Genomic DNA, 27,099 nt, shown 5'->3' with positions numbered 1-27,099 from the left:
CACACACACCCTGTAGAAAATAATACTAAACTAATTTTGAAAAGGGTTACGGCAGATAATACCGGGAGAGTTTCAGCAATATTTTTAGAGAAGTCTAAACCGTCTGAGTAGTGCACTCGGTCAGTTGCAGATACGTTTTGGCAATATATTTTAACAAAAGTGAGTTTTATTTCGAATTTCCTGTATCACATAGCCAGCCGCATATGATCATCGTTATGTTCCAAGCTCGGCGTTTGCACCAGTTATTTGCTTTCTTGGATTCCCGCTGAATTATTTGAGTAATACTTTATACGCCACAAGTGATATTTTTATATTTGACATTTATGTCAACAACATAGAGACAGGTATTACTCATATCGAAGCCCGTGCTTATAGCGTTGATGTAGATTGTGAAAAGCAGTGTGCACAACACACTACCCTTCATAACACCACTGGTTACTTTTTGAGGTGTAGATGTCGCAGAGTTGATTTTGGTTGTTTGGTATTGATGATGTCACAGGTATTCAGTGTTTGGCAACGCTTCTACCAGTAACACCTAATGTATTTCGTTCCCACCCAGAGAAATCAAAAGACAGAGTCGAGGAGATCGGAAGAGTATATTTGGCGATGACCAATATATCGGAATTCTCTGATCTAATCTGGCTAGCGATTGCGGTTGATGTTGAGCACGGCGTTACCACACGTGATCTGGTGCGGATGCCTGACCGAGCGCCTTAAGCTAGATGAGTCCACTAAAACATATGGTCAGCATCCAATGTCGAAAACTTACAGTACTATTTATTTTGGGGATTTATTTACCGCTACAGATCACTCCCCCCCTAGTGGGGCAGTGACGACCCTAAGACGTGGCCAGCCAGTAGTTTAAACCCAACGAGTTTGTCGTTGGTAAACACTCTTCTGATAGCTTACCAAATTTAGCAGCGTCTGGTCGTCTTTCCTTACTATATGGGACGGAGGTACAACATAGTAAAAAAAGAAAATGTACAATGAAAATTTCGGATCCTCATAAACGTCATCGTTCTTTTCCAGCCGTCCTGGAAAAGAAAAAAGAAAATGTAAGTGCATGTCGAAATACATTCGTATGTGCGTAAAAACACAATGTCGGCGGAAAAAAATGGAAAATAAACTCATGAACACGTAATAGCGTTAAAAAAATTTGTTTTTTTTAAATAGAAATAAAAATATATAAGCATATTAAAACTGTTTTTTTTAAAAATAATATAAAATGTCGAGAAGTGCCTTACGTGCAATAGTCGTTTAAATGTTCTGGAAATCTCACCCTTCTTCCAGAACGCGTCGTTTTAAGTTTATTTTCGTATACTGTCGAAGTATCATCGTGTGTGTTGGTTGTCGGATGAGGTATTATAAGTGTCGGAGTCGTGTCGTTCGATTGTACCGAAGGAAAATCCACGTAGATAGGATTTCCTTCTAAATACGCTGCTTTTAAGCGATCGATGCTGATGCTATCGTTGGTTCCGTTCTTATCGACTATATAGTACTTAGATTCACGCTGAAGAACTTTGAAGGGTCCTTCGTATGCTGATTCGAATGGTCGTCGATGCGAGTCTCGACGAACGAAAACGTGTGTACTATATCGTAAGTCAGGTTGGACGAAAACATAAGTTGATTGAGGTCGAGTGGAAGCAGGTTTAACTGAACACATTGCGTTTGTAAGCCTGTTCGTGTAGGAGGTTAGATCTGTGTTCATTGAAGAGGATGAAGGATCCACGAATTCTCCTGGAAGTCGAAGTGTCGTTCCATAAACGAGTTGAGACGCAGTGTATCCAATGTCAGCTTTCACTGCATTGCGGATACCTAGTAAGACGAGTGGAAGAGCGTCGGTCCACTGTGAAACGTTTGCAGCTGATAGTGAAGCTTTTAGTTGTCGGTGAAAATGTTCTACCAACCCGTTTGCTTGTGGGTGGTAGGCAGTCGTTCGGAAGCGAGTGGTTCCTAAAAGTGTGGTCAGACGACGGAAAAGATCAGATTCAAACTGACGTCCGCGGTCTGTAGTGATGGTTGAAGGGCAACCGAAGTTTGCTACCCATCGTTCGACGAAGGTGCGGGCCACTGTTTCAGCAGTGATGTCCTTGATAGGTACTGCTTCTGGCCATCGAGTGAGACGGTCTACGCAGGTTAAGAGATAAGAGTATCCATTTGAATCTGGTAAAAGTCCTACCAAATCCAGATGGACATGGTCGAAACGGGCATCGGGAGTTTTAAACGAGCCTAAGGGACATTTATTGTGTCTGATAACCTTAGATTTTTGGCAGCTTGCACAGGAGCGTGCCCACTCCCTCACGTCTTTATTCATTCCAGGCCAGCAAAACCGTTCTGCTATAAGCTTGATGGTTGCACGAACACCTGGATGCGAAAGTTTGTGCAATGTGTTGAAGACATTGCGTCGATAATGTTTCGGCACGATTGGGCGATCCCTACCTGTAGATGTGTCACAAAGTAGAGTTTCCTTACCTGTTCCCATCTGTTTGATGCGTAGTTTAAGTGTTGTGGACGATAACTCGTGCTGAAGATCACTGTCTTCTTTTTGAAGCTCGGCGAGTTTAAGAAGGTCGATTCCTTGGAAACTGTTCAAGGAAGTTATGCGAAATAAAGCGTCTGCAACTACATTGTTTGCTCCAGAGATGTGTTGAATGTCTGAAGTAAACTGCGAAATGTAGTCCAGTTGTCGAGACTCACGGGGAGAGTACTTGTCAGAAGGAGAGCTTAACGAGAAAGTGAGTGGTTTATGGTCCGTGAAAAGAGTGAATTCACGGCCTCCGATATAGTGTTGGAAATGCCGTACAGCACAATACATAGCTAGGAGTTCCCTATCGAATGTGCTGTACCTCGATTCGGTGTCTAGGAACCTTCTAGAGAAAAATGCCAAGGGTTGCCAGGAGTTGTTAACCCATTGTTGTAAAACTCCTCCGATTGCCCAGTCGGATGCGTCTACTGCGATGCTAATGGGTGCTCGGGTGTCCTGGTGTGCAAGCATTGTTGCTTTAGCGATCAGTTCCTTAACTGTGGAGAATGCTTTTCGTGCAGTGTCGTCCAAATTGATGGATTTCGCATTTCCGCGAAGTTGGTCTGTCAGAGGTTTCATGAGTAATGCGCATTTCGGTATGAAACGTCTATAGAAACTTACGAGGCCGTTAAACGTGCGTAATTGCTTGACGGTGGTCGGTTCTGAGTAATCCAGAATGGCCGCCACTTTGGTTCTAAGGGGTCGGATACCTTGAGCATCGATAGTGTGTCCCAGAAAGTCTAACGAGTCGGTTCCGAATTGGCATTTCTGAACGTTTACAGTAATGCTATGTTTTTGTAATCGTTCGAAAACAAGATCCAGATGCTTGAGATGTGTTTCTCTGTCCGGACTTGCGATTAGACAGTCGTCAACATACGCGTGTACGAAGTTGAGACCTCGAAAAACGTCGTCTATGAATCTTTGGAATGTTTGGGCAGCATTTCTTAGACCGAAAGGCATTCGCAAAAATTCATAGAGTCCGAAGGAGTTATGATAGCTGTTTTCGGTATGTCGTCAGTAGCCATAGGGATTTGGTTATACGCTTTAACCAAGTCGATTTTCGAAAAGACAGTTGTACCTTTCAAGGTAGCTGTCAAATCGTGAATATGAGGCAACGGGTAACGATCGGGAATGGTTTTCGCGTTCAATCGCCGATAGTCACCAGTTGGACGCCAATCGTTGCTGTCCTTTTTAAGGACCATGTGCAACGGAGATGCATATGGGCTACTTGACGGTCGTATGATTCCTAAGTCTATCATGTGATCGAATTCGTTTTTCGCTAACCTTAGCTTTTCAGGAGCTAGTCGTCGTGCTTTAGAGAATACAGGTGGTCCTGTAGTCGTGATGTGATGTGTAACATTGCTGGTTACACACGGTAATCTCGGTTGCGTTTGTTGTATCCCAGGGTACTTATCGAGTAGTGGTTGATAGAGTGGGTCTATCATATGTTTAACTGTGACTGGGGATACTCTACAACCAGTAAAAGAAGTTACGCAAACGGACAAATTAGTGTTTCCGTCTACTAGCCTCCGTTTGCGCGTGTCGATGATCAGATTATGGTGTTGTAGAAGATCCATACCAATGATTGGCATAGAAACATCTGCAACAACGAAGATCCAGTGAATGGGTTTGCGTAAACCCACGTTAAGGTAAACGTACCTTTTGCCATACGTAGCGATCGGTTTTCCGTTTGCCGCCTGTAAGTTTAGGGTCGATTCGTGTAGTCGGTCGTTAGGATTCGCTGGGAGAACGCTAACTTCTGCGCCAGTGTCGACGAGGTAGCGAACTCTCGTTGTCACATCTGTGACGAATAACAGACGGCTTTGTTCGCCGGCTACGGTTGCCGTTAACGCGTGCCGGCTTGGAAGTTTCCCGAATTGCTTTTCGAATCAGTCGGTTTCGTGTTGGGAAAATTGCAGGGTTTCCTGCAATTTCTGGAAAACTTTCCATACTGGTTATGATACCAGCACCAGTCGGGGTTATCTGTCTCTCGTGGTCTAGAGACAGATCGCTTACGAGAAATGCTCCTACGTGGTGTGCGCGATCTCTTACGGTCGGTACGAAGACTAAGATAACGCGTGAGTGTGTGACATAAGTCGGTTACATCATTCTGAGTCGTGTGAGGCTTTTCTTTGACTGAAAATACCTCGGTAGTAGAAGGTTTCGTAATTTCTAGAATGCGGTCGGCAGATGCAGCTAGCTCGTCTATGGCGTTGTTCTGGAACGAGACCAGAACTGCTTGCACCTGTTGGGGAAGTTTTGACAAGAAGAGTTGTTTGAATAGACCTTCGTCGAAAGTTCTTGGGCCTATAACCTCTCTCATCCGTTGCAACATGTCTGTCGCAGAACCGTGTTGCAGGTCGATGTTATTGAAGAGTTGATCTAACCTTTGTCGATCGGTTAGGTCTCCTCGTTTAAGAATCGAGCGTTTTAAGATTTCGTAAGGTTCGGAAACATCACTAGTAAACATACTAGGTGTTACGTACCTGTTGAATTCGCGCGGTAGTACCTTGACTACTGCGAGGAATTGTGCACGTGTGTCGATCACGCCGTGCTCGGAGAAGTCGGCTTCTGCGTAGCAAAACCAGGCTTCGATGTTGTCGGGCCAGAAAGACATCAGTTGAAACGAAGGCGGGGACAAAGTCTTAAGCTTGAGTACTTTAGGTGTCTGTTCAGTCATGATGAAGTATGAAGTATGATAATGAACGAGGGGAAAAATATATATATCCAAGAAAAAACACGAAAAAAAATCACACTGTTTAAAAAAAATAAAAAATAAGGCAATGATATATAAAAATCCCAAAAAGGAACAGACTCACAGTTGCAATTAGGTGCACTAGATCACGTCGGTCTCACCAATGATGATGTCACAGGTATTCAGTGTTTGGCAACGCTTCTACCAGTAACACCTAATGTATTTCGTTCCCACCCAGAGAAATCAAAAGACAGAGTCGAGGAGATCGGAAGAGTATATTTGGCGATGACCAATATATCGGAATTCTCTGATCTAATCTGACTAGCGATTGCGGTTGATGTTGAGCACGGCGTTACCACACGTGATCTGGTGCGGATGCCTGACCGAGCGCCTTAAGCTAGATGAGTCCACTAAAACATATGGTCAGCATCCAATGTCGAAAACTTACAGTACTATTTATTTTGGGGATTTATTTACTGCTACAGTATCTACTCGGGAAAAATGATTTAGTCAGTTGCAAAACATCCTGGCAGCGACATCCGATTTGTGCTGAGAATTCTATATTGTACCAAAATATGATATTGAATAAAGCCAATAATAATAACATGGTTAATAATTCCAATAGACTGACGTTTGTTACCAAATGAGATTATGAGTGACCTTGTTAAAGGCTTTCTTGATATGAGATACAGTAGGACCACTAGTAGCCTTTGGTCATGAGTGTAAGTAAGCTTGTTCAAAAGTCAATCAGACGTGTAGTGTAGAACAGAATTTTAACGATGTCATTATGAGCGGGGCCGATTAGGGCTTCTCTAAGTAAATAGTCAAATCAGAAAATTGATATTTTATCACTCTCTATTAAGTATGACATAAAGGGGGTAATATTTATTGGTCTGTGGTTCTCGATTAGCCAGTCGCTGCGACTCAAGAACACCTGAATAGATGGATAGAACACTATAAGGAACTCTTGAATAGACCAGTCCCACTGAACCCACTGCACATCAAAACAGCACGCATAGATCTTCTCATAGATATCACTCCACCAAAAATCGAAGAAATCGGGATGGCCATTAGAAAAGTTAAGAATAATGGGAAAGCAGAAGGATCTGACAATATACCAGATGAAGCACTGAAGTGAGGCATAGAAGTGACTGACAACATGCTCAACGTTCTATTCAGGAAGATTTGAGAGAAAGAACTGTAGTGAAGGAGAACACGGGTGGGGGTAACCAAATGTATGCGAACGAAAATTGTGAAAACTCTTTGTAAAATCTTGGAAGCATAGAATAAATTCTTCATTTGCCAAATATCAATCAATTGTCTCAAACTTGACCATTCCTTCGTTTCCACATCAACCACTCTCTGTCGTCGTCCTATTTTCTTCGATTTTATTAACATTCTACCACCAGGCATATCACTTTCGATTAATAATACATACCACTTATATCTGTTGACATCAGTAGCATACACCACAGAACAAGTGTCGATGAACCAGTAAGAAGGACACCTCATTTACATGCCAAAGAAAGGAGATCTGAGCAAATGTGAGAACTACAGAATCATCACGCTACTGTCAGTACCAGCAAAAGTTTTCAACAGAGTGTTGCTGAACCGGATGAAGGACCCGGCAGACGCCCAAATAGGGATCATGAGATCGGATTCGGCAAGGATCGGTTGTGCAGTAACAAAATCATAACACTACGGATCATCGTGAACAATCAATCGAATGGATCTCGTCACTATACATAAACTCCCTTGACTGTGAGAACGCACTTCACAACGTGGATGGGAGAAAATTATGGAACCTTCTTCGACACTATAGAGTACCCGAGAAAATCGTCAACGTGATGTGGAATTCATACGACGGACTACAATGCATAATCGTGCATGGAGGACAGCTGATAGACGCATTCCAAGTGAGGATCGGAGTCAGACAAGTCTGCTAACTCTTGCCCTTCTCTTCTGATGGTTAACTGGGTTATGAGGACCTCCATATCTCGATGGAATCACGGAACATAATGGACAGCTTGGTAACAGGAAAAGGAACAACCGAGGAATGCAGTACGTTGAGACTAGGAATCAGAAATAAAGAGGATGAAACATAGCTGGAAGCAACTCTAGAGGATTATCCAGGACAGAATTCTGTAGAGAATGAAGGTGAGCGGCCTATGCTTCTCTACGAGAGGTAACAGGCATGGGTAAGTAAGTAAGTATGTAAGTAAGTAAATCTCACGAATATACCGCCTCCGAGGTTCACTGATTTGTCAGTCTTATCCTTTGACATCACTGTTTTATCGCTCTGTAAAGCCTCATATACTAATTTTCATACCCGTAAAAATGGCATATAAACGTTTGTCAGAAATATTTTATCATCATTTCTGAAGGCTATTAAGTTGAAGTCCCGCGTTTAATGTCGAAAATGAATTTCAGTGATTGCAACATGGATACAAGACGTATTTTTGTGGAACTAAAGTCTACTATTAGTACTGCTCTAATAATAAACTTAATCCTAAAATTGTAACTTCGCTATGATGTGACTGCCTAATATATAAGATCTTACGTAGAAGTCACATTATTATCTACCCTGATCCACCGCGTTGTAACAATCATCAGTATGTGATGAAGAACACATTTAGGTTGGAGATAGAACAATATATCTTATGTGGATAAAAATAACGTTACATAAGTAAGATCACGCCTGTAAGACCGTCATGCCATCCGATTAATTCAAACTAAGCGAATTCATTCTTCCTGACTTCTCCATCGTTGGGTTTTTCGTCACATTAAATGTCGAGTATCTATTTTCCTAGTTGTCTCGTGTTCAGCTTTGAGGATTCCGTGGTTAGGGCCTAATGCCACTACACTACTCTCCCACCAGAATGAACGTGATGTTGGTGCTATACCAAATTGGATGGGATTGTCATGCGCCAAAGGTTACTAAGAATAATAAGAATCCTTCGGGTTTTGATAAACTGAAAGATAAATCAGGAAGATAGCAGTAACTGATTGGGAAATAAATGCAATAACTTTCAAATGTCTGTTTTAATGGTGAACTTATAGGTAGTACAAGTATTCTGTGTTTAGAAATATAAAAAATAATCAATATTGTAGAAATGTTAGTACTGGTACTATTTTTGGGTTAAATTATTAAGTCAAAGAACGTTTATGACGGTAAGCTGTCCATATGAGTTGATTTCCAATTGCATCTGCATGAGTAGACCAACCAAAAGAATAAAAGCACTACCGTGGAGAAGAATTCCAACTAGTGTTCTAGTTAGTTTGGTGCGGTCCATTTAATTATGAGGAGATTTTCTCGACCTCATTTTTACTTCACCGTGATAGAATTTAGTAATAGCACTAATACATTAGTGTATTCGTAAGAGACATGCTCTAGACTCAATGTTCTGCATTGCCATAGACTATTTATTTATATTCATACCTACCGGCTGATGGTGCATACAAGTTAGTTGCAAGTATGCAGTTTAGTATAAAACGGAATACGATTTAATTGAGATATAGTGATTATAAGTTATTGAAATCAGTTAAGCCTATGTGTCATATTACTAAGTGATGTGGTGCTTCAAGATGAATTTGGTTAAATAAGTTTTTACAAGATAATTAACAGTGGGTGATGCTCATGTGATTAACGGGGGAAACACGAGTTGTAACCAAGAGGAGTATACTCACACCTCGCATCTATGATAATGACTTGAACCATAGTCATTGCAACGACCGAACAACCAGTATTCGGTTGAAAGGCCGGACTGACGAACCAAAATTTATTCGATTAGACCAGACTACGTTAGTCTGTATAGCGTACAACGCGTTTTTGAGATACTCGTATTATATTATATCAAAACACAAACTCTGCGCTCAATATAAACGATTCTAATTTAGAAAAGAGAACAAATTATATCAAAGGTACAAAATACCTCAAACGCTACAGTCTGTGCTATACAGTCAGGAGTTTCTTTAACGCACAGTAGTGCACTAAACAATGAAGGAAACAGTTAATACTAAAGGGTTTGAGAATCAATAAAAATATTCCCAACAAGATTGGATCAAATATCTATCCGCAGGGATTCCAGCAATCCTCCCAAGCAGACGGTCAAAATGTTGACAGTCACACACTGAACGACTCCGTGACATTGAGTTTAGTCAAACACGACCTTACTGTCAATAGTCCGGCAACATGCAATGGAAACTTAGGTAACAAAAAATAAGTCTCTAATCAAGATCACATAAAAAAGGCTCAGACGAGGAAGACTGAAGAACAAAAGGTATGGTTAAACGAGATCTGAACAAAGGTTAAGATACACGACGAGAAGAAGAAACAGATAAATGGCAGCACTGTCCAACAAAAAAGCTGCGGAGGGATTTTCATCGTTCTCTTTCCGTTACAGTCAGTGTTGGGGTAAATTCGACATTGATGTTTTTAGTTTGCAGGAGACTTGCCCGACTGCTTGTACTGATTATCTGCATGCATGACTGTGTCGCTAAACCATCAATAAGACAGACAAGATTTTGAGATATTTACTGGATGAGCAAGTGATAGAGAAACATACTGTAATCATCTGTAGTGAATGAAGATAAAAGAAAAACAACACTATTTAATGGTAATTATAAATCAACTTGTTTACCGATTTCGTTAATAGCTTCATCAATGCTATCAATCATATTACGTGACTGTTAAGTCATGAAAATGCTTTATGACGATATCCTGAAACAATTATGTTTAACTAGTTATAGTGTTGATTGAACAGTAGCCAGTGGAAAAATAGGTGTTGTTGTTTTATGTGCTTCTGAAATAGCAGAAGTTTGTAGCGTTAAAGAATCAGAGCTACCCTATTATATTATAAGTTTCAATTCAAAAATATTCGTCTATTGTTAATTTTAGTAGGCTCCGAAGTTTTGATTTTAAATGTTTGTTTAGCCAACAACTACCTGAGGATTTAGTTAATTTACCAGTGCAGTTGATAGTACCTAAATTTGTAATTTTATTATCTAAACTACGTCCGTATTTTAGGCTGCTAATATGATAAACCAATTCATAAACCTAAATACGTATAGCAACAACGACTATGATGGGTTTATTGAGAAATGTTAAAGGCGATTCAGATGATTTCTAAATTTAGAAGACATGAAGATATAGTGCAACTCATGCACGGGCCAGGTTAACATGCAGGTTGTTAACGTATATGACAATTTAAAAATAATGAATATGACCAGAAAAATGGTTTTAAAGTTAAGACTGCTTATGAAACTTCAGGCAGGAATATGACGCGTTATAAACGTTCCATAAGAAGTACCTGCATTTAGCCTAGTGACATTTACAAATATGTAGCAAGAGCATCTGAAACTAAGATATGTCTTTAAACAACACAGTATTTCTTAATAGTATGTTGTGGTGTAAAGCTATTAAATATTTCTTGTACCAAAAATTCTTGGGAGTGGCTCGTATGAAGTATATGCAATCAGTCTAATGAAAAAAAATCTATATAAGTTAAAAAGTACTGAAAACAGTAAATTAACCGGGGGTGGGAAAAAAGGTAAAAGTCTCCTGAAATATTTTCGATTATTATATTCAATAGATGACATATATAAAATCATTCGTGACGACTAGTAACGATCCCAAAGCATCCTGAATAAACACGCAGTATGGAAACTAAATCTAGGGTGCTTGGTGCTGTTGATGTTTTTGTCACTCGCTCGAATTAGAAAAACGAATGAGTCCAGACAATTGTGTGGCTGTCATTGTATGAACCATCTAAAATGACCTTATGATTGCAGAAAATTTATAGATTAAACTCACTATGAGTTTTTGTGGTCTTATCCTTGTTGTTCGGCAATGGAACTAGAAAATTGGAAATTAGGCAGGCAGTGGTTGGAAGAAAGGATATGACAGGAAACGACATAGTTTAAAAAAGATTGAAACGTTAAGTGAATAAAGAATATGATGGCCTAGGTTCAGTTACCTATTCAGTCCTTGGTTACGTCGCTAGTCAATGTATATTTAAGCTATTTACGGGTCATATTTGCTAGAGTATTTTGCTTAACAGGTTTATTTCACTGAAGCACATAAATACTATTAAAGCTTGTTAATGAACCATCGAAGGTAAAAATTATTACAGATGACCAGTTACTAGTATCAATTGAGTTAGTATGTTATGAGTACTAATCAATATAACATTTCGATAATATATGTGAGCATTAATCAGGGACTAATAGAACAATGGGTTTACATAAGTAAAAATCGATCGAGAAAGTTAAAGTGAAAATAAGGATTAATAATAATAGGTTGCGTCTCTTTAGTCAAGCCTACCAATGTGAAATTACGGTCTACTTTGTTATTAGTACTGTCCTAATAGTAGACTTAATTCTAAAATTGTAGATTTTTCATGATGTAACTGCCTAACCTATAGGATCTTACGTGAACCCTAGGGGTCTCACTAAGACATCGTATACCCTGAAAAAGACTAAAGGTTACCCTGATCTCAAAGATTCGATCATTTAGATATGCCGTAAATTAGTTAGTCAGGGCGACTTGATACGTAAAAGTTTGGGCTTATTGATGAAGCATGTATAGTTGATTATTCAAAAACTTTTGGGAAGTAAAAGCATATGACATCAACATTCTTCTTGTGGTCAAGTATGGCTCTCCATCCGCCTGGCTCAGTCTGCATGCTAGATTTTTTAAGATCGTTTCTCTCAGTATAGCGGAACGAACCATATCCTTGTTTAGATACCACAGATTCTAATACACGAAGTCAAAGCTCAGTTTAACTTCTGAAAATCCCGTTGAGTTGTAGGTGAAGCCACCATTAATTTAGGCTGTATGTAATAGTTCGAAATGTTTAAAACTGCTTCTTTAGCAGAAGATCGGCGGCATCATAGTCGTTGTAAGTTGGGCCTTTAGGAATTGTATGCAGTACTGGAGTTTAGGACGTACGAACACTGTAAAACAGTGAAAAATGCTGAAGCATCGAGATGGCTAAAGGCCATATGTATTGAGCGTAGGTTCTATAAACCTTTGGCAATAATCTCACGGCAGTGTGCATTAGTTTTCAAGTTTCGGTTAACAATGACTTCGTGGTCACCGTGTGTTCTGACTACAGGTTTCCCAATGTCGTTCACTGTGTATGTGTATAATAATAATAATAATAATAATAATAATATATTTTTGCATGAGCAGGTTCACGCCATTTTTACAGGCATGATCTACAAATTACAACATTTGTTGGCTCACAGCATGCTTCTCAACCTAAGTTTATAGTTGTTATAAAGTAGACACGTAGGGCGCTTCCTGTAAACGATGACCTTGAGGAGACGCGTACGTTAAGTTTGTTTCAGACGTCAGAAGTTCTATATCTGTGCCCTCAGAGCAAGATTCTGAGAAAAGAATAAATAGAAACAGAAGAGCAGCAAAGCACTTGGATATGAACGTCGAAATTTGCTAAACATTCTGTGGTAGAACAGACTAAGGTATAATAAATTAGATTAAATTCATATTGTCTCTTGTTAGAGTGAAATGAAGTCAGGGGCTCCATATAAGAGAATGTAGTAATAAAGAACAATGAGTCGTGAACATTGGCAAGTTAGCGTAGGCTCACATAAAGGAAGGGAAGTCAAGGCTGTAAAAGGAAAGCTGTTTATTAGAAGGGAGTGTGCATATAAAAGGTGGAGTGTTAAGAATACTAATAACCATATCTTTTATTGTCTAATTTTTTCTTTCTTTCATGTGTCGGACTATGGACTTAGTTCGCTATTAGTACTACCATAATAATAGACCTGATCCTAAAACTGTATATTTGTAATGATGTGACTACCTAATTTATAAGATTTTACGTGGAAGTCCCATCATTGTTCATTCTGACTTGCCATACTGTAAGAATCAGCAATATAACGTCTAATATTTCTGGAGACTACATTTGGGCTGAAGATACAATAATATATTTGTTGTGAATAAAGGCAAGTTATGCAGAACGACCACATCCGCGAGGCTGTCATTTTTACAGGAGGACTGAAGACATTTGGGTGATTAAAAACTTTTATTTCGAATATTCATGTATTTGTCTTACTCAGCTTCCGAACTTGTTTGTTTATATCTTTATCTTTGGACATTTTGGTTTCTCTTTGTCTTTGGTTCGGTATTTGGGAAATCTTGCTCCGGGAGCCTACAAAATTGAAGGTTTGTTTTTTAATTGTTATAATTATTGTTAGAACGACATTTGTAAAATGCGAATAAACTTCGGTACCTAAATTGGAGTTTCTTTCTATTGTTAATTTGAGTTCGTAAATTGCAAATAGACCGATATACCGTACTTCAATAACGGAAGTGAGTAAAACCTAAACGCAACAGCCATTCCATCCGGTTGAATGAATGTTCCCACGTTCACCATTGCTTAACTATTAGTGTTACATGTTTCAAGTGGATTTTCTGAGCAGTTATGTGTTCAAATTCGAAGACCGTGTGGTTTAAAACCAATACCACTACATTTGCACTTTGGTGACCAATATGGATTACATTCACTCAAAACATTTATCGGCAACTGCTAAATTTTAGACCATGGAGATAATTTCTGCAGGTCATTCTGATGCCTTTGGTTATCACTTTCATCTACTACCGCTCTCCATATCGTGAAATATCTTAACGTATAACAAAACTGATGATAGTAGAAGACTAGGGAGGTCAGTTACACATAAGAGGAATAACATTGTCCTCGAAATTTCGCCGTGAGATGCTCAACTAAGCACAGTTTCCTAGTTAGACAGCTTTGAGTTAATCCGTACACTATGATGACTCGTAACTAGGGAATCCCTTATTTAAATAAATAGACCACCTCTGTAGAACGCTGCCTAAAGTTTTACTGGAGTCAATGAAGGCTACATCCATAAGTAGCTCTGATATTTAGGAGAGCATCAATTTCCACGGGCTAATAATAAATTTGCGAGACATGACTAACCTGCTCTGAAGCCATATCGCTTTTCAAAATAATATTTTGTAAAACCTTAACAACCACGCCGGTTAGGGCTGAGGGCCGATAGTTCTCAGGCTTGTGTCTTGCACCCATTCCGAACTTAGGACTTGTGGTACTCTTCAAATCTCTTAGAAATCGGAATTCAGGTACAAATAGGCTAAAAAATGTGCTTATGGAATTCGTGGCAAAAATTAATAAATCTCGTGGTAACATCGGACGCATTTCATCGGGCACGACAGGTCTACCTATATCAAGTTATTTAACAGACCAAATATATCCAGTTCTTTAATGATCACCATGTCCAGAGTATGGATTCGGGATTCATGTGAACCTAAGGGAAGGGCATCTTTACGGCACATACATTATCAAATTAGTTAGAAAATACATAGTCTTGACTGTAATCATATTTGCTAATGATATAGTACTATTGTTTCTACGTACCACTGGAATACCGCCTCTTTTCATAGTTCTATGGATTATGTGCGAATATAAGCATTTAGGGCATTCGGTGGACTTTCGAACAAGCTTTTCTTCATACAATCTTCTAGATTTAAGGAGGGGCGAGGCCCAAACATTTCTGGCTTTCCTATATTTAGGTGTTGTCTTATCAGCACGCAACTACCGAATTCTCTCCCGTATTCTTGTTCCATTACGGACCTCATTACTGGACCGCGGTGAGGCGTTTTTCGGATTCATGCACTTAAGCAAAACAGATTTTCTTCTACAACCTGAAGTAATTTCTTACTCTTGATTCGTATCCATTATCCAGATTTTGCTGGTGGAGCGATGATAGTTGCGTGACACACATTGTAAGACCCTAGGTGCTATGTCTAAACTTTTCTCCAATCTGTTGTCGGTGCACGGTCGATCGGTGCACCAATACTTTACAACCCAAATAAAAAACGGTTCAAATTCTAATTCAAGTACCAATTTTAATCATTAATTATGACGACCAACCCAAATATATTGTTCCAGTAACAATAATAACAATTTTCACAACTCACTTTTTATAATAAGCACCACAAGAATACTAAGCGGACATTCACAGAATAAACAGATCGTTGGGTTTACAGCAGTACGTTTGGAGTCAAGATTAACCATATGGTCCATAGGACGTACTTCAGTATGCTTGGGGATTCGAGTAATTACCTACCATTCAGCCTGAAGAAGATACAGTTTTATGATTTCTTTTGCCAGCATCCCCTTTCCTATCCACAGCTCTACTTGGTTTATTGATCCACCTTCTCTAAGTACTACTCTCTGCACCAAACACAGAGGATATTTATTTCTAGAGAAATCAGAACATATCATCACTAATTCGGCTCGTTTTACTTCTCCCCAACTGAATCCATTTGTATCTGAGTTGTAACAAGAAAATATGTTCTTCAAACTATTGCTCTCAGGATACTCGAGCAAAATAATTCGCTTGTCTCCGCCCATTATAATACTCATTACTTGATAGAGTGTCTCTGAAACATGTTACATCGTCTCTCAATAGCGGCAGCTTGGCCGGCGTTGTAGTCTCGATATCGTTCATAAACGCAGAAACGCAGCTTAGATCATCCCTTCTCATGTCGACATTACCTCTCCACAACGAGAACCTTGCTCGGATTATTGCCACCCACCATGTAGCACCGACATATTCTTTCAATCTATCATAATATTGTAAAACCAAATCCCTAATTAAAACAACGGATGTAAGCGAACAATTGTTTTCAACTAGATCATCACCAGGTTTTACTCTAATATACATGAATATTTATACGAAAATTTTAAACCAATCAAGGCAATTTGAGTCAATGATCACAACGAAATAGATAACCTCATTGCATAGAATAGGTAAAAGTAGGAAGACAGGTGTACTGACAGTAGTAAGAATAATAAAATACGACGACAAAAGTCTTCTCAATAGTTCAACATTGGAAATGGCAGGCCAAACGTGGATAGACTTAAAATAATCATCACAAAACATTAAGACCACCATGTAGTAAAAAGTCTGTAAATAATTAGATAGTGAAGAATACAAACGGAAAGAGGCGGAAAATTACAAACCAATAAAGGATGTGAAAATAATGCTGATGATAACAAAAGTAAAATGATAATAAGGGCGTTTTTTAAGTTATATCCGACAATGTAAGGGCTGGAGTGGTCACAAACTTCTCTTGTACATATAATTGGGGTCAAATGTACAAATTTTTATGGCTTCAGCTATATTTAGTGGTATGCATCCATGGTAATATAATATGATGCTTCCCGAACCCATGCAAAGACTGTCTTGAGGTTGAATACTGGCATACGATAGTTCATCTTCCACCAATGGGTTCAAAACTGGAATTGAAAATTACGCTACCCTTATTTTCGCAGTGGTCTCAGGCGGAAAAATCTTTTTAGTCTCTTTCCAAAAGCCATACTATGAACAAATCGAATGAAGCTTAAGAGAGCTAAGCCTAACTCTCTAAACGTGAGCATTGTCATACGTGAGGAGTAACCACTTGCTTCCTTACACACTCCAATATTCTACAGAACGAGTCTTTCGTGGTTTAATCTTGTGATCAGAGTTACTAACATAAACAACTGGGATATCAACTACTCTAAAAAATACTCTATAATCGTCATAAACAAGTACAAGTTGATGTAGGCATAGACATGTAATAGCGGATCAAATACCAAACTATTATTGCCTCCGTTTAACGAGAATCTTTCTTATTTCGTACCGGATATCATTTTTTCAAAATATATTCTTAGGCTATCTTCAAGATGACAGTATATTTTCTTTATCTCGAAATTATCAAAGATATTATCGGGGTTACCAAACATGTTAAGAAACTGTTTATATCCCGCGGCAAATCACACAATTAATGATAGAAACCAAAGTAAATTTGAATCTCACAGCTCGTTACAAAAATTGGCATTAATTACACATCACTCAATAACTCAGTATAACCCATATACTTATCTGGTAAATTTTCCATGTGATACGAAATTCTTGTATAGCGTCTGAACCCGAAATCCGTTTATATTCAAACGTACTAGGCTGATTAATCTCCATCTTATCCCTCATTGTTATGACACCGTATTAATAGTTATATTCCAGATATGCGTATACCAAAATGACTTTGTTCATAGTTATCCAAGTTTCTCAAAATCCTTCCTCCGTACAGTCCTAAAGTAGTAGCAGCCTCTATATCGGATGAAATATGTTTAATGGTATAGTTAACATGAAACTAAATGCACGTTAAATTGTCTTCAGTTAGTCTACTTTTACGACACATTGTCTGTCTCGAATCTGCATTTACCTAGAATAGCCTGCTACTCGCCCAAGCGTTTACAAAGTTTCCGCGAAATTATATGCCTCAGGCCCAAATGTCTTTTATGTTCGATTATATTTCTAGTATAAGACAAAATTTCAGTCGCTTAGAGGGTTATAGTGTTTGCTTCTAGCAAAGGTTATAACAGTAAAAACGAGCTATAATGATTTTGACGAAAAAAATCTAGTTGGTATTCGAACGTTGTATTTTCCTCCCCAAATTTTGAAAATACACATAATCCTAAACTTCCGGCCTTTTTATACCCCTTCCAGTTGTGCAATACATCATTGATTCAGCGCCATGCTGTGGCTTCTTTTCATTAACCTGATGAAATATGATTGCCTAGAGATTGGCCTAATGAAAGGGAATGCATCTAAGTACTCATACTCTTATTGTCCCATTAAAAGTGACTAAACTTCACTAGTCATAAACACTGTCTGTCCCGCTTCTTGCATTTCCGTTTCTCTCTCTTTTTCGGCACCCTCATTGTATACCATCGAAAGCATTTGCGGACCACACGACCTTGTCCTGGGCTATTACTTATGCCTCCGGAATTTATCTGGGATCACTATCGAAAAGTACAAACAAATAGGTTCAAGTTGACGTCCCCAAATGACTGCTCTGGCCTTTAACTCCATTCATTCTCTACCACTAATCTCTTGTCGTAACGCAACCCACACAAAGCGCGCCAGCTCTTATATTAGACATCAGAGTTTTGCTAACATTAACATTCTAATGCATGAAACTTTATTCCTGTTTGTACTGTTCATGTGCTTTGTCACATTAATACAACTGAGTAACTTAATAAAGTAAAGCTGAAGCATTTGTAAGAACTTGATCTTTAAACTGGTATGTCTTATGAGACATAATGTTATGAGAAAACATCATTATTGGATGGTATTTTCAATTCTTTAGTCTTTTGACCTGTCTGGTATTTTAATATTTATCCAAAGCTTATGTAATCACGGTTTTATCTTTTTTGATCATATTTGGCCAGACCATTATAATCTTTTTTTAGTTAAAGTTTACTATGGTTAGTATTAGGGTTTAGAGATCATTCTATATGTTCAGACTAAATAATAACGTTTTTTTAATTGAGATCATTAATCGATCGACGTTAGACCACCATTGAAAACCTGAAAGCACTGGATGGCCGTTTCGTCCCAGTACAGGACTCCTCGTTTATGGTCTAGATTAGATCGGCTAATGAATTTATGAATCCATACTTATAAATGATGCTAGTTTAGTTGTTGCACCCATTTCATTTCCCAATCATAATTGCTACTTTGTTTTAGGTTTTGGTTTCTTTCCTCACCATGATTCCATTTCGTTTTTAGTTAGCTGTGTAGTTTTGGTTTCATTTGACTCTATACACTTGTCGATCGGATTCTTTATTATTCTAATTTCATCTTTTGGTTTGATCTATCAACAGAGGACTGGGTCATCGTCCTCTACCGTTGTGGAGTAGATCGAACTGATCTATCCTCTTTTTGGGCGAAAATATTATTCCTTACTGGACAGCAGTATCGCTTTCAAACCAATTTGATCATATTCCGTTTTGTAGATACCGATTGGTTATTAGAACTGGTTGAAAACTATCCACATAATGTATGCTTGCACTCATATGTGTACTTTTCGTACCCCTAGGTAACCCTCGTGCTATTAATAGAAGAAACCAGACAAGTAGTGAATAGGTCTTTATTTAGATCTTCGCACAGTCACAGGGGAGCGTGGGATTATTTGTTCAGACAAACAAAGCCCCTCAACATTCAATATAAGATAATAGGAAATCTAACGCCTTTACAAAATATGGAAGTGAATGAATACCTGAACTATACTGTTTTGACATATGCTTAGTTGTTTGAGGTGAACTCTTAGCCAAACAACCTAAGCTGTTACATACTTAGTTAAATTTGGCGCCGTGTCGTTAATGCGTTACTGTGTCCTTGATTATTAAACCCGGTTTGTCAGTAATTTTAATATAATCTATTCGTACAAAAGATTAGTGAACAGTTCTTAGCGTTTTGCACATTATGGGAAACATGTTATTTTGCTCTAAGAAAGGTCCAATAAATGCGTTGAAAAGTAGGCGAGAGATCCTATGTCAATGCTGGTCAACACTATGTTTCCAAGTTACCAATAGGAATTCGGTTCTTGAGATATATGTAACAATCAACAGTTAACATTTGCTGATAGTTGATTGGATGGCCGGGTTTCGAGTATGCTGGAACTTACCTGACTGAAATCACAATATTAGCAAGAATTGCAACAGGACACACTCGTATTGATCAAAGTGTCCAATGACAATCGGGTAATATTCCTCGGAATTATAATGCAACCACCGAGCAATTCAGAGTCTTTAAAACTGGTCAAAACATTAAAAGTCCATGTTACTTTGCGACGTTTCGTCCTGCGTTTTTCAGCCCAACGGTTACTACTGACCACAAGGGAATCAAGTCCAAGATGATTCTACTGATCATTGAGTTCAGAATAAACTTAGACATAGTTTATTCAGAATTTCCTCCTTGTAAAAAATTCACCAGCAGGTTTTGAATGGAGCTTTTTGTATTTCCATATTAGCGAGCCACAGACTTACCTTTAACACTTCAAGGGTTAATTAGTCTATTCGTGACATATTGCAGACTACTAATACAACTTAGGTAACTCTCCTTTAGAGGTATCCCAAGTTAAAAAAGGTCTAGGGGTCTTGATATCCTACGATCTGAGGTTTTACGCTAGCTGCGACGAAAATGTCTTTCGAGCAAGCTTTGCACTGGTAACACTGAGGCGCATTTTTGGCTAGTTCGACAGTAGAACAGTTTTATTCACCCCCATTTGGAGTACAAAGGTTTAGTATTTCCTCCCTCACTTTAAAAGGGTAGGGGCACCCTGGAACGTACCCGACGGCTAGCCACAAAGTCAGTTCGTGGAGTCAAATTCAAGTCTTATGAAGAGCGCCTCCAATCACTGAACGTCTTCCCATTAGAGTACAGGCGTCTTAAAGGCGACCTTCTAATGACTTATGGAACCCCAAATGCTCTTGGGTATCTCCTTCAACACTTACTTAGGCTTAGTCCCAACAGAAACCCTAAGGGTAAAACCCAGAAACTGAGGACAACACAGCAGAACGGACTATAGGCACACCTCATACCCTCCTAAGAGTAGTCAAATGTTGTAATTCGCTGCCAAATCACCTGGCCTAAACGACGTTTTAGGGGCCCATCAAGGGAAAACTCAACATATTTTCTTAAGGATTAAAGACAGTATCTCGCTATAAGTTACTAATTTTTTTCCTCACTTATCGTTAATATATACCAAGGTTCTTACCCGGAGGCATCGATGATCAACTGCTACTAGAGCAGGAAGCACATTAAGCGAAAGTTTCTTCTATTCCGTCCAGAGCCATTTGAACCGTTTGAACCATTAGTTTCCCTCGTAGATTGTTATTTAGTGCTACTAGCTTTCTCAAGGACGTTGTCACTATGCAGTCGCACGTGCAATTCACTTGGGTCGTATTTCTGTCATAATTCGGTTAGTAGAGGTTGTTTTATTATAAGACATACTAATTGGTTATATTCTGCTTTAATTTCACGATTTATCATGATGTTACCTGTCTCAATTAACGTTCAACGTTATTTAAATAACTTGGGGATTAGGAAATATCACAGCCCACACATAGATCAAATGACAGTTACTACTGGAAATATTATTCATTAGGGTTCTCAAAGTCATATCCTGTCAACCTCAGGATTGCTTATAAAAATACTTAGCTCGGTAGCGCCACAAGTACTTTGTCTAGTTATGAATAATCTGAGTTTTTGCAAAGGTGAATAATGTTGAGAGAAAGTTTCAAATTTCCTTTTTTTATTGATGCTGCCGAATTCTTTGCCTATAGAATTGCCACTACATAATAAGGCGTAGTTTGTAAAGTTAGTAGCTGTCGGAAACGTATACAGTCAGGTTCTTAATGGTGAGTTTTTTATGCGACTTCCTGACGACATTTTACTAGCCGTTTATTATTTATATTTCCTTGGTATTCATTCTGTGTATTTTTCTGGACTGGTATCGGTATTCCTTCATAGCTAATCTGAAACGAGGAGAGCAGCTGGCCCAGATGGATTAACGCCAGAGGTTTTTAAGGATGGTAATCCAGTTTTGGCGATTAGGTTGATCAATATCTTAGCCGAAATCTGGGAACTAAATGTAATTCTATCTGACTGATCTCAATCACCGACTGTCGCATTATATAAGGAGTCAAAATCATCCCATGATAACCATAGAGAGACCAGTTTGACTAATATAGCATCTAAAATACTAGCCTCAATAATTATCGGACGCCTAACTAAGACTCGTGAACTGCAAACATGAGAAAATCAGGCTGACTTCAGACCTGGTCGTGGTTGCATCAACCACATATCCACCATTCGTCAGATTCTGGAACACAGGCATGCTTATCGGCGTCCGACGATGATGGTTTTTCTTGACTTAAAAGCAGTATTTGACTCTGTAGATCGAGGGGTTCTGTGGCAGTGTCTGTCATTGAAAGGCGTATCTCAGAAGTACATAAGCTTTGTAAGGACTCTTTACTCGAACACTACTAGTCGAGTCAGAGCTTATGGTGAACTGTCATCTGATTTTGCAACCTCAAGTGGTGTCCGTCAAGGCTGTCCACTATTTCCATTTCTCTTTGATTTCATCATAGACCTACTGCTGGAAATAACGTTCTTGTCGACTGAATTTTCAGAAATTGATCTACCAGGAGGTCCACATATCGACTTAGAATATGCAGATGACATAGTCCTGTTTGATAAAGACTGATAAAATGCAGAACTTTTTTTGGTAGCACTGAGCAACAATGCCACGATGTTTGAGATGCGTTTCTCCCCCTCGAAATGCAAGTTGTCCTTTCAAGACTGGCCTGCGTCAACACCTAAACTAAGGATAGGGAGTGAAGTAGTCGAACACGTTGACAACTTCACTTATCTTGGAAGTTTGATCAGCCCAAACGGGTTGGTGTCTGACGAAATCTCAGCACGGATTCAAAAAGCTCGTTTGGTTTTCACCAACTTACGTCACCCGTGGCGAAGGCGAGATATCCGTTTATCAATTAAGGGACGAGTGTACTGCGCGGTAGTTCGTTCTGTTCTGCTTTACGTCTGCGAAACGTGGCCATTAACAGTAGAAGATATTTTTCACTAGTGTTTGACCGGGTAAGTAATAGTGAAGTTAGACGCAGGGTATTAGGGAATGGTGGTAAATCAGTTGATGAGGTTGTGAATCTTCATCGACTGAGATGGTTGGGCCACGTGTTACGTATGCCTGAACACCGATTACCACGACGTGCAATGCTAACCGGTGTTGGAGATGGTTGGAAGAAAGTTAGGGGCGGCCAAACAAAAACGTGGCATCAGTGCTTGAAGACACTAACTTCTAGTCTGAGCCATGTTGGTAGATGCAGACTACTTGGTTGGGGTCCACGTGACTATCGTAACCAATGGTTGGAGACTCTTGGTGACATGGCTCAGAATCGATCACAATGGCGTTGATGTATGCACTCTCTGTCTTCCCTTAAACTAAGAGATTAAAGTCACTTCATATCTTTCTTTCTACGAACTAATTCTTTCTTCCTGTACTATATACTTATATGCAATCTTTCTTTTATATATTACCACCTCTGAATTAACTGCTTTTATGAATCCGGTGTTCATCTTGTTGTGTTAATGAGGTATGGCAACTTGGACCGATGCATATATGTGCCTGGTCCTACGTTGTAGCTGACTGACTCACTTCATAACTATGCTTGGCAGACTACTGGCACGTATTTTTAAAATTCTCTTATCAAAAGATGAGAATACCTTAGTTTTATCTGGTTAAAAAATTCTCGGTCCATGAGCCTAGGTTTTCATCAACCCTGATGCCTAACTTTGACAGTTACCCAGCTAGTAATTTGTAGCTTATGAACCTTTATCGGCTTACATCTTTTAATCAGTAAGTTTTGGTCCAAATTTTATTATGGCAATTTGACAGACATAAAAAGAATCAATTTCGAATTATACTTTCTAATTAGTATGTGCATCATACGTTTTGTTGCTGTTGTTCTTGTAGTTTCTCTAGTTTAGGTAATTTTTCACTGCTATAACAGACATCTTCCACTAGTCGGTTTACATTTATTAAAATCTAGAAAACTTACATATGGATGACGATGAACTTACTCAAGAGATTTTGGACCAGTTCGATCTCATTTGTACACAACATCAATATGATCATGGTAAGGTATTACTAAGTGGGTCATATACATTTAGTGTCAGCATACAGTGGGGAACATTTAAATAAACACAGTGTACATTCAAACAGTAAGTTCATTCCATCTGTTCTACATCGTTTCAAAATCTAGAGCTATCTAATTGCTTATCTCGGTCAACTTCGTTAGATACAAAGTTGGGAGGGTGCACGCAGACATCTGACTTCCCACCTAATGATCAAACTCCAACTGTTGGACGAAATGAACTTGAACGGCTAAAAAAAGAAGTAAGTTTCATGTTTTGATCAAACAAAACCACTTACAAGAAAATGATCTAACTGTGGTACTTAGATGTCTTATCTAACTTCTAATTGTTCTTCCGAATGTGATTTAGTGTTCTACAGAAATTCATAACATTCGATGTTAGAGTGCTTATGGTGACTAATGGTTCTTTGACACATATCCTTAGTTAAATTTCATGTTTTCAAATTATGAGGTAAAGTTGTTGTCAAATTTATTTCCTATCAAACTAGGAGGTATTATATTTTTATCATGGTAGTTATCATTTATTGAATAACGTAAAACGCTTTGTATTTAAAAGTAATTATTTACATGATGCGTGTAAAGTAAATATATTCTTAGTGGTTGAAACTCATCTTCCTTCATGTTACCTGAGTGTTAAGTATAACTGCAGGTATTTTAACATAAAAAATATGACCATTTAGTCAGTTGATAGTATTTGTGAATTTCAAACGTCTAGAAAATTGTGGCTTTCTCTAGTGTGAATCTAGTTCATGGAACACATGCAGATGCCGTAATCGATTGAAAAAGATGTTCTAAACAGTTGTATAACCACTAATAAACACCAGGTTTGACGAACTGTTAGTCCTAATTTACACTAAAACCTGTCCTACTTGTGTTTTTAATCATGCACTTGGGTTTGACCGGTATATTTAGTTAAGCTATTGTATCTTAAAATAGTAACAAACAACTTCAAAGATTACGTAAATATTGTATTAGTTGTTGTCAGTGTGTACGTAAGTATTATTTGTATATATCACTTATTTATTTATTTCGGGTCATTTTTCTTACCGAATTCTTTTTAGGTATCTGTTCTACGTGAAGAGCTTTATATGAAACTAGGTGAACTTGCTACCATTAAAGAATCTGCCAGTCGAACAAAAGCAACCGATTCTGATACTATCAGTAAATTAGAATCACATCTTAAATCTGAACGAAATGATTTCCAACGTAAACTAAGTGAATTAAATGCTCAAATAGCCTTTCGTGAAGCTGACTATCGATTAGTATGCAGTGAACTAGCTCGTATAAAAGAAGAAGTTGCATCTAATAAACAAGTGGTGAACGGTGAGTATTAAAGATTCAATTGCAACTAATAAATAATTAATTGTTTCCTTGGTACTTTATTTTTTCATCTTATCTTTCAGACCAGTAGAAAATTATTGATCAGTCAGTTATAAGCAATGTAGAACCTGACATATTTATGTATACGCTATAGTTGGCACACCATTTCACTGCAGCCAGATGAATTTTTGAGACATATGCCGGAGTAGTAATACTAGCAACAGTACCAGTTGTTATAAAAATGATTGTTCATAGACAGTACGATTTAGAAGGAAGAATCAAACTCTCAGGATAAGAGCTATAAGGTAATTTTAAAACTCAAAGGCTAAGGGGGAGATAAGAAGTGAGTATATCTGTCTCGTTGTGACAGTACTTTGATGTGATGATTAAAAAAACTGATACTTACTGACATAATTGATTTTTACCATAAACAACGTTAGTCTTGCAATTTAATCTGATGGTCAACTTTTTATTTAAAACATCACTTTTCTCTCAAATTGAATTATTCTGAAAACTAAGCATCGGTTAATATAGCTTTAAATGAAGTTGTCTTATCATTCAGTAACATTTAAAGATACTGAACAAAAAAATATCATGTTAGCTCTATAAGACGAAGTGGACAACGTGAAAAGCAATGAAGTGAAAAATAGTATTATCAACGGTAGTTGAGGTCTAAACATTTGAATTATGGTTCTAAATAACATATGAAACCAAAGTAATGGAAACCTACTATATAACCAACCATCGATGCTATTAGTTACAGCAATAACAGGTATTTTCCTTTGACCTTTCAAAAATAACTATCCGCATTCACTAAAACTTTATTCATCGACTAGACAGTTTCTTCAACTTTTCGTTTATTTAATTTAGTAGGTTTATATAATACTCTAAATTCTGTAACTGTTCATCTTTGCTAACTTATTTATATTTCAGAACGTTCTGTTGAATATTCTCCTGCTTCACAAATTCTTGTCTCCCTAACTTCCCCAAATCCTGATCATGTTTCTAACCAAAAATTACGAACACCTGTCCCTCGTGTTCCAAGCACAGATTTTCACCTTCCTGCACCAGTTACTCCTATTCCTAGTAAACGGTATAAAGTCCCAGTCGGTGGTCGAATGTGGGATGTTAATGTCACGAACAATTTAGATGATAAACTAAAGTCAAATACAACACCACAAGCTATTGATAAAAATGTAGTCTTGATAGATAGTGATGAAATTACACCGTCAAATGCATCGAGGAAACGACAACGATGTATTGTGTCACCTGATACTTCTCCAGAATACTGTGTGCGCCAAATTCCTGTATCTTTAGCTGATGCATCTGTTGAAACTACAGACCTACTACATATTACCTCTCATAGTCATCCCTTGTCTTATCGAATTCCATCCTGTGCTTTTTCAACCACTGAGCCTTTCAGTGAATTTACTAAAGGAAATCCTGAAATGTTATCAGAATTATTAGATTTGTCTATTTCAATTCCTCAGAATGAAAAGAGCAGGTCAGATTATTATTATTATTATTACCGATTTATTTTAGTTGTCATAAACACCTTGAACTATTCATTATTTCTCTAAGAAATCAATAACCGTGCTTTACGACTTTACAAGGCTCGAGTACAAAATATCATGTAGACTACTTTTGCAAATTTACAGTCAACTAATTTATTTCCTAATACTCAATTGTTAATCATTTACTAAGTACAGCTTTACGAACTAGCCTTGAAACCCTACTATTAATGTGTGTGTGTGTGTGTGTGAGCCATTGGTAATACACAGCTTTCCATTTGAAGTAGATTAAATGAGATTCGGATCAGCGATCTATTTTTGAAAACCAAGCGTTTTAACCACTAAGTCACCGCTCCTAAAATAACTGTGATATTAATAGGGTTTCTGTTCAATAACTACTTAATCAGTGTTGCAAATTATGTATTCATATTGAATCGTGGATGATTATCAGGTAATAGAGTCAATTTTTGAGTTAAA

The 27,099-nt window shown here is 38.1% G+C and overlaps 1 protein-coding gene across 2 annotated transcripts in view; it reads left to right on the top strand.

Moving 5' to 3' along the window:
* Positions 1–20,953: 20,953 nt before the first annotated feature.
* Positions 20,954–27,099, top strand: part of MS3_00007247 (uncharacterized protein) — a 50,995-nt gene continuing 44,849 nt past the window's right edge. The window contains exons 1-6 of one of the 2 annotated variants that reach the window (XM_051215504.1): positions 20,954–21,036; positions 23,687–23,773; positions 23,808–23,858; positions 23,900–24,033; positions 24,853–25,454; positions 26,045–26,615. In XM_051215504.1, the coding sequence (XP_051066014.1) occupies positions 26,230–26,615 (386 nt within the window). In that variant the 5' untranslated portion in view covers positions 20,954–21,036; positions 23,687–23,773; positions 23,808–23,858; ... (1 more) ...; positions 24,853–25,454; positions 26,045–26,229. The remainder of the gene's footprint in view (positions 21,037–23,686; positions 23,774–23,807; positions 23,859–23,899; positions 24,034–24,852; positions 25,455–26,044; positions 26,616–27,099) is intronic. The other variant, XM_051215505.1, reaches the window with a different exon arrangement.

This window comes from Schistosoma haematobium, chromosome 4 (assembly GCF_000699445.3).
Source record: "Schistosoma haematobium chromosome 4, whole genome shotgun sequence".
NCBI lineage: Eukaryota > Metazoa > Platyhelminthes > Trematoda > Strigeidida > Schistosomatidae > Schistosoma > Schistosoma haematobium.
Note: the sequence above shows the minus strand (reverse complement) of the source record. Positions and strands in the feature narration are given on the sequence as shown.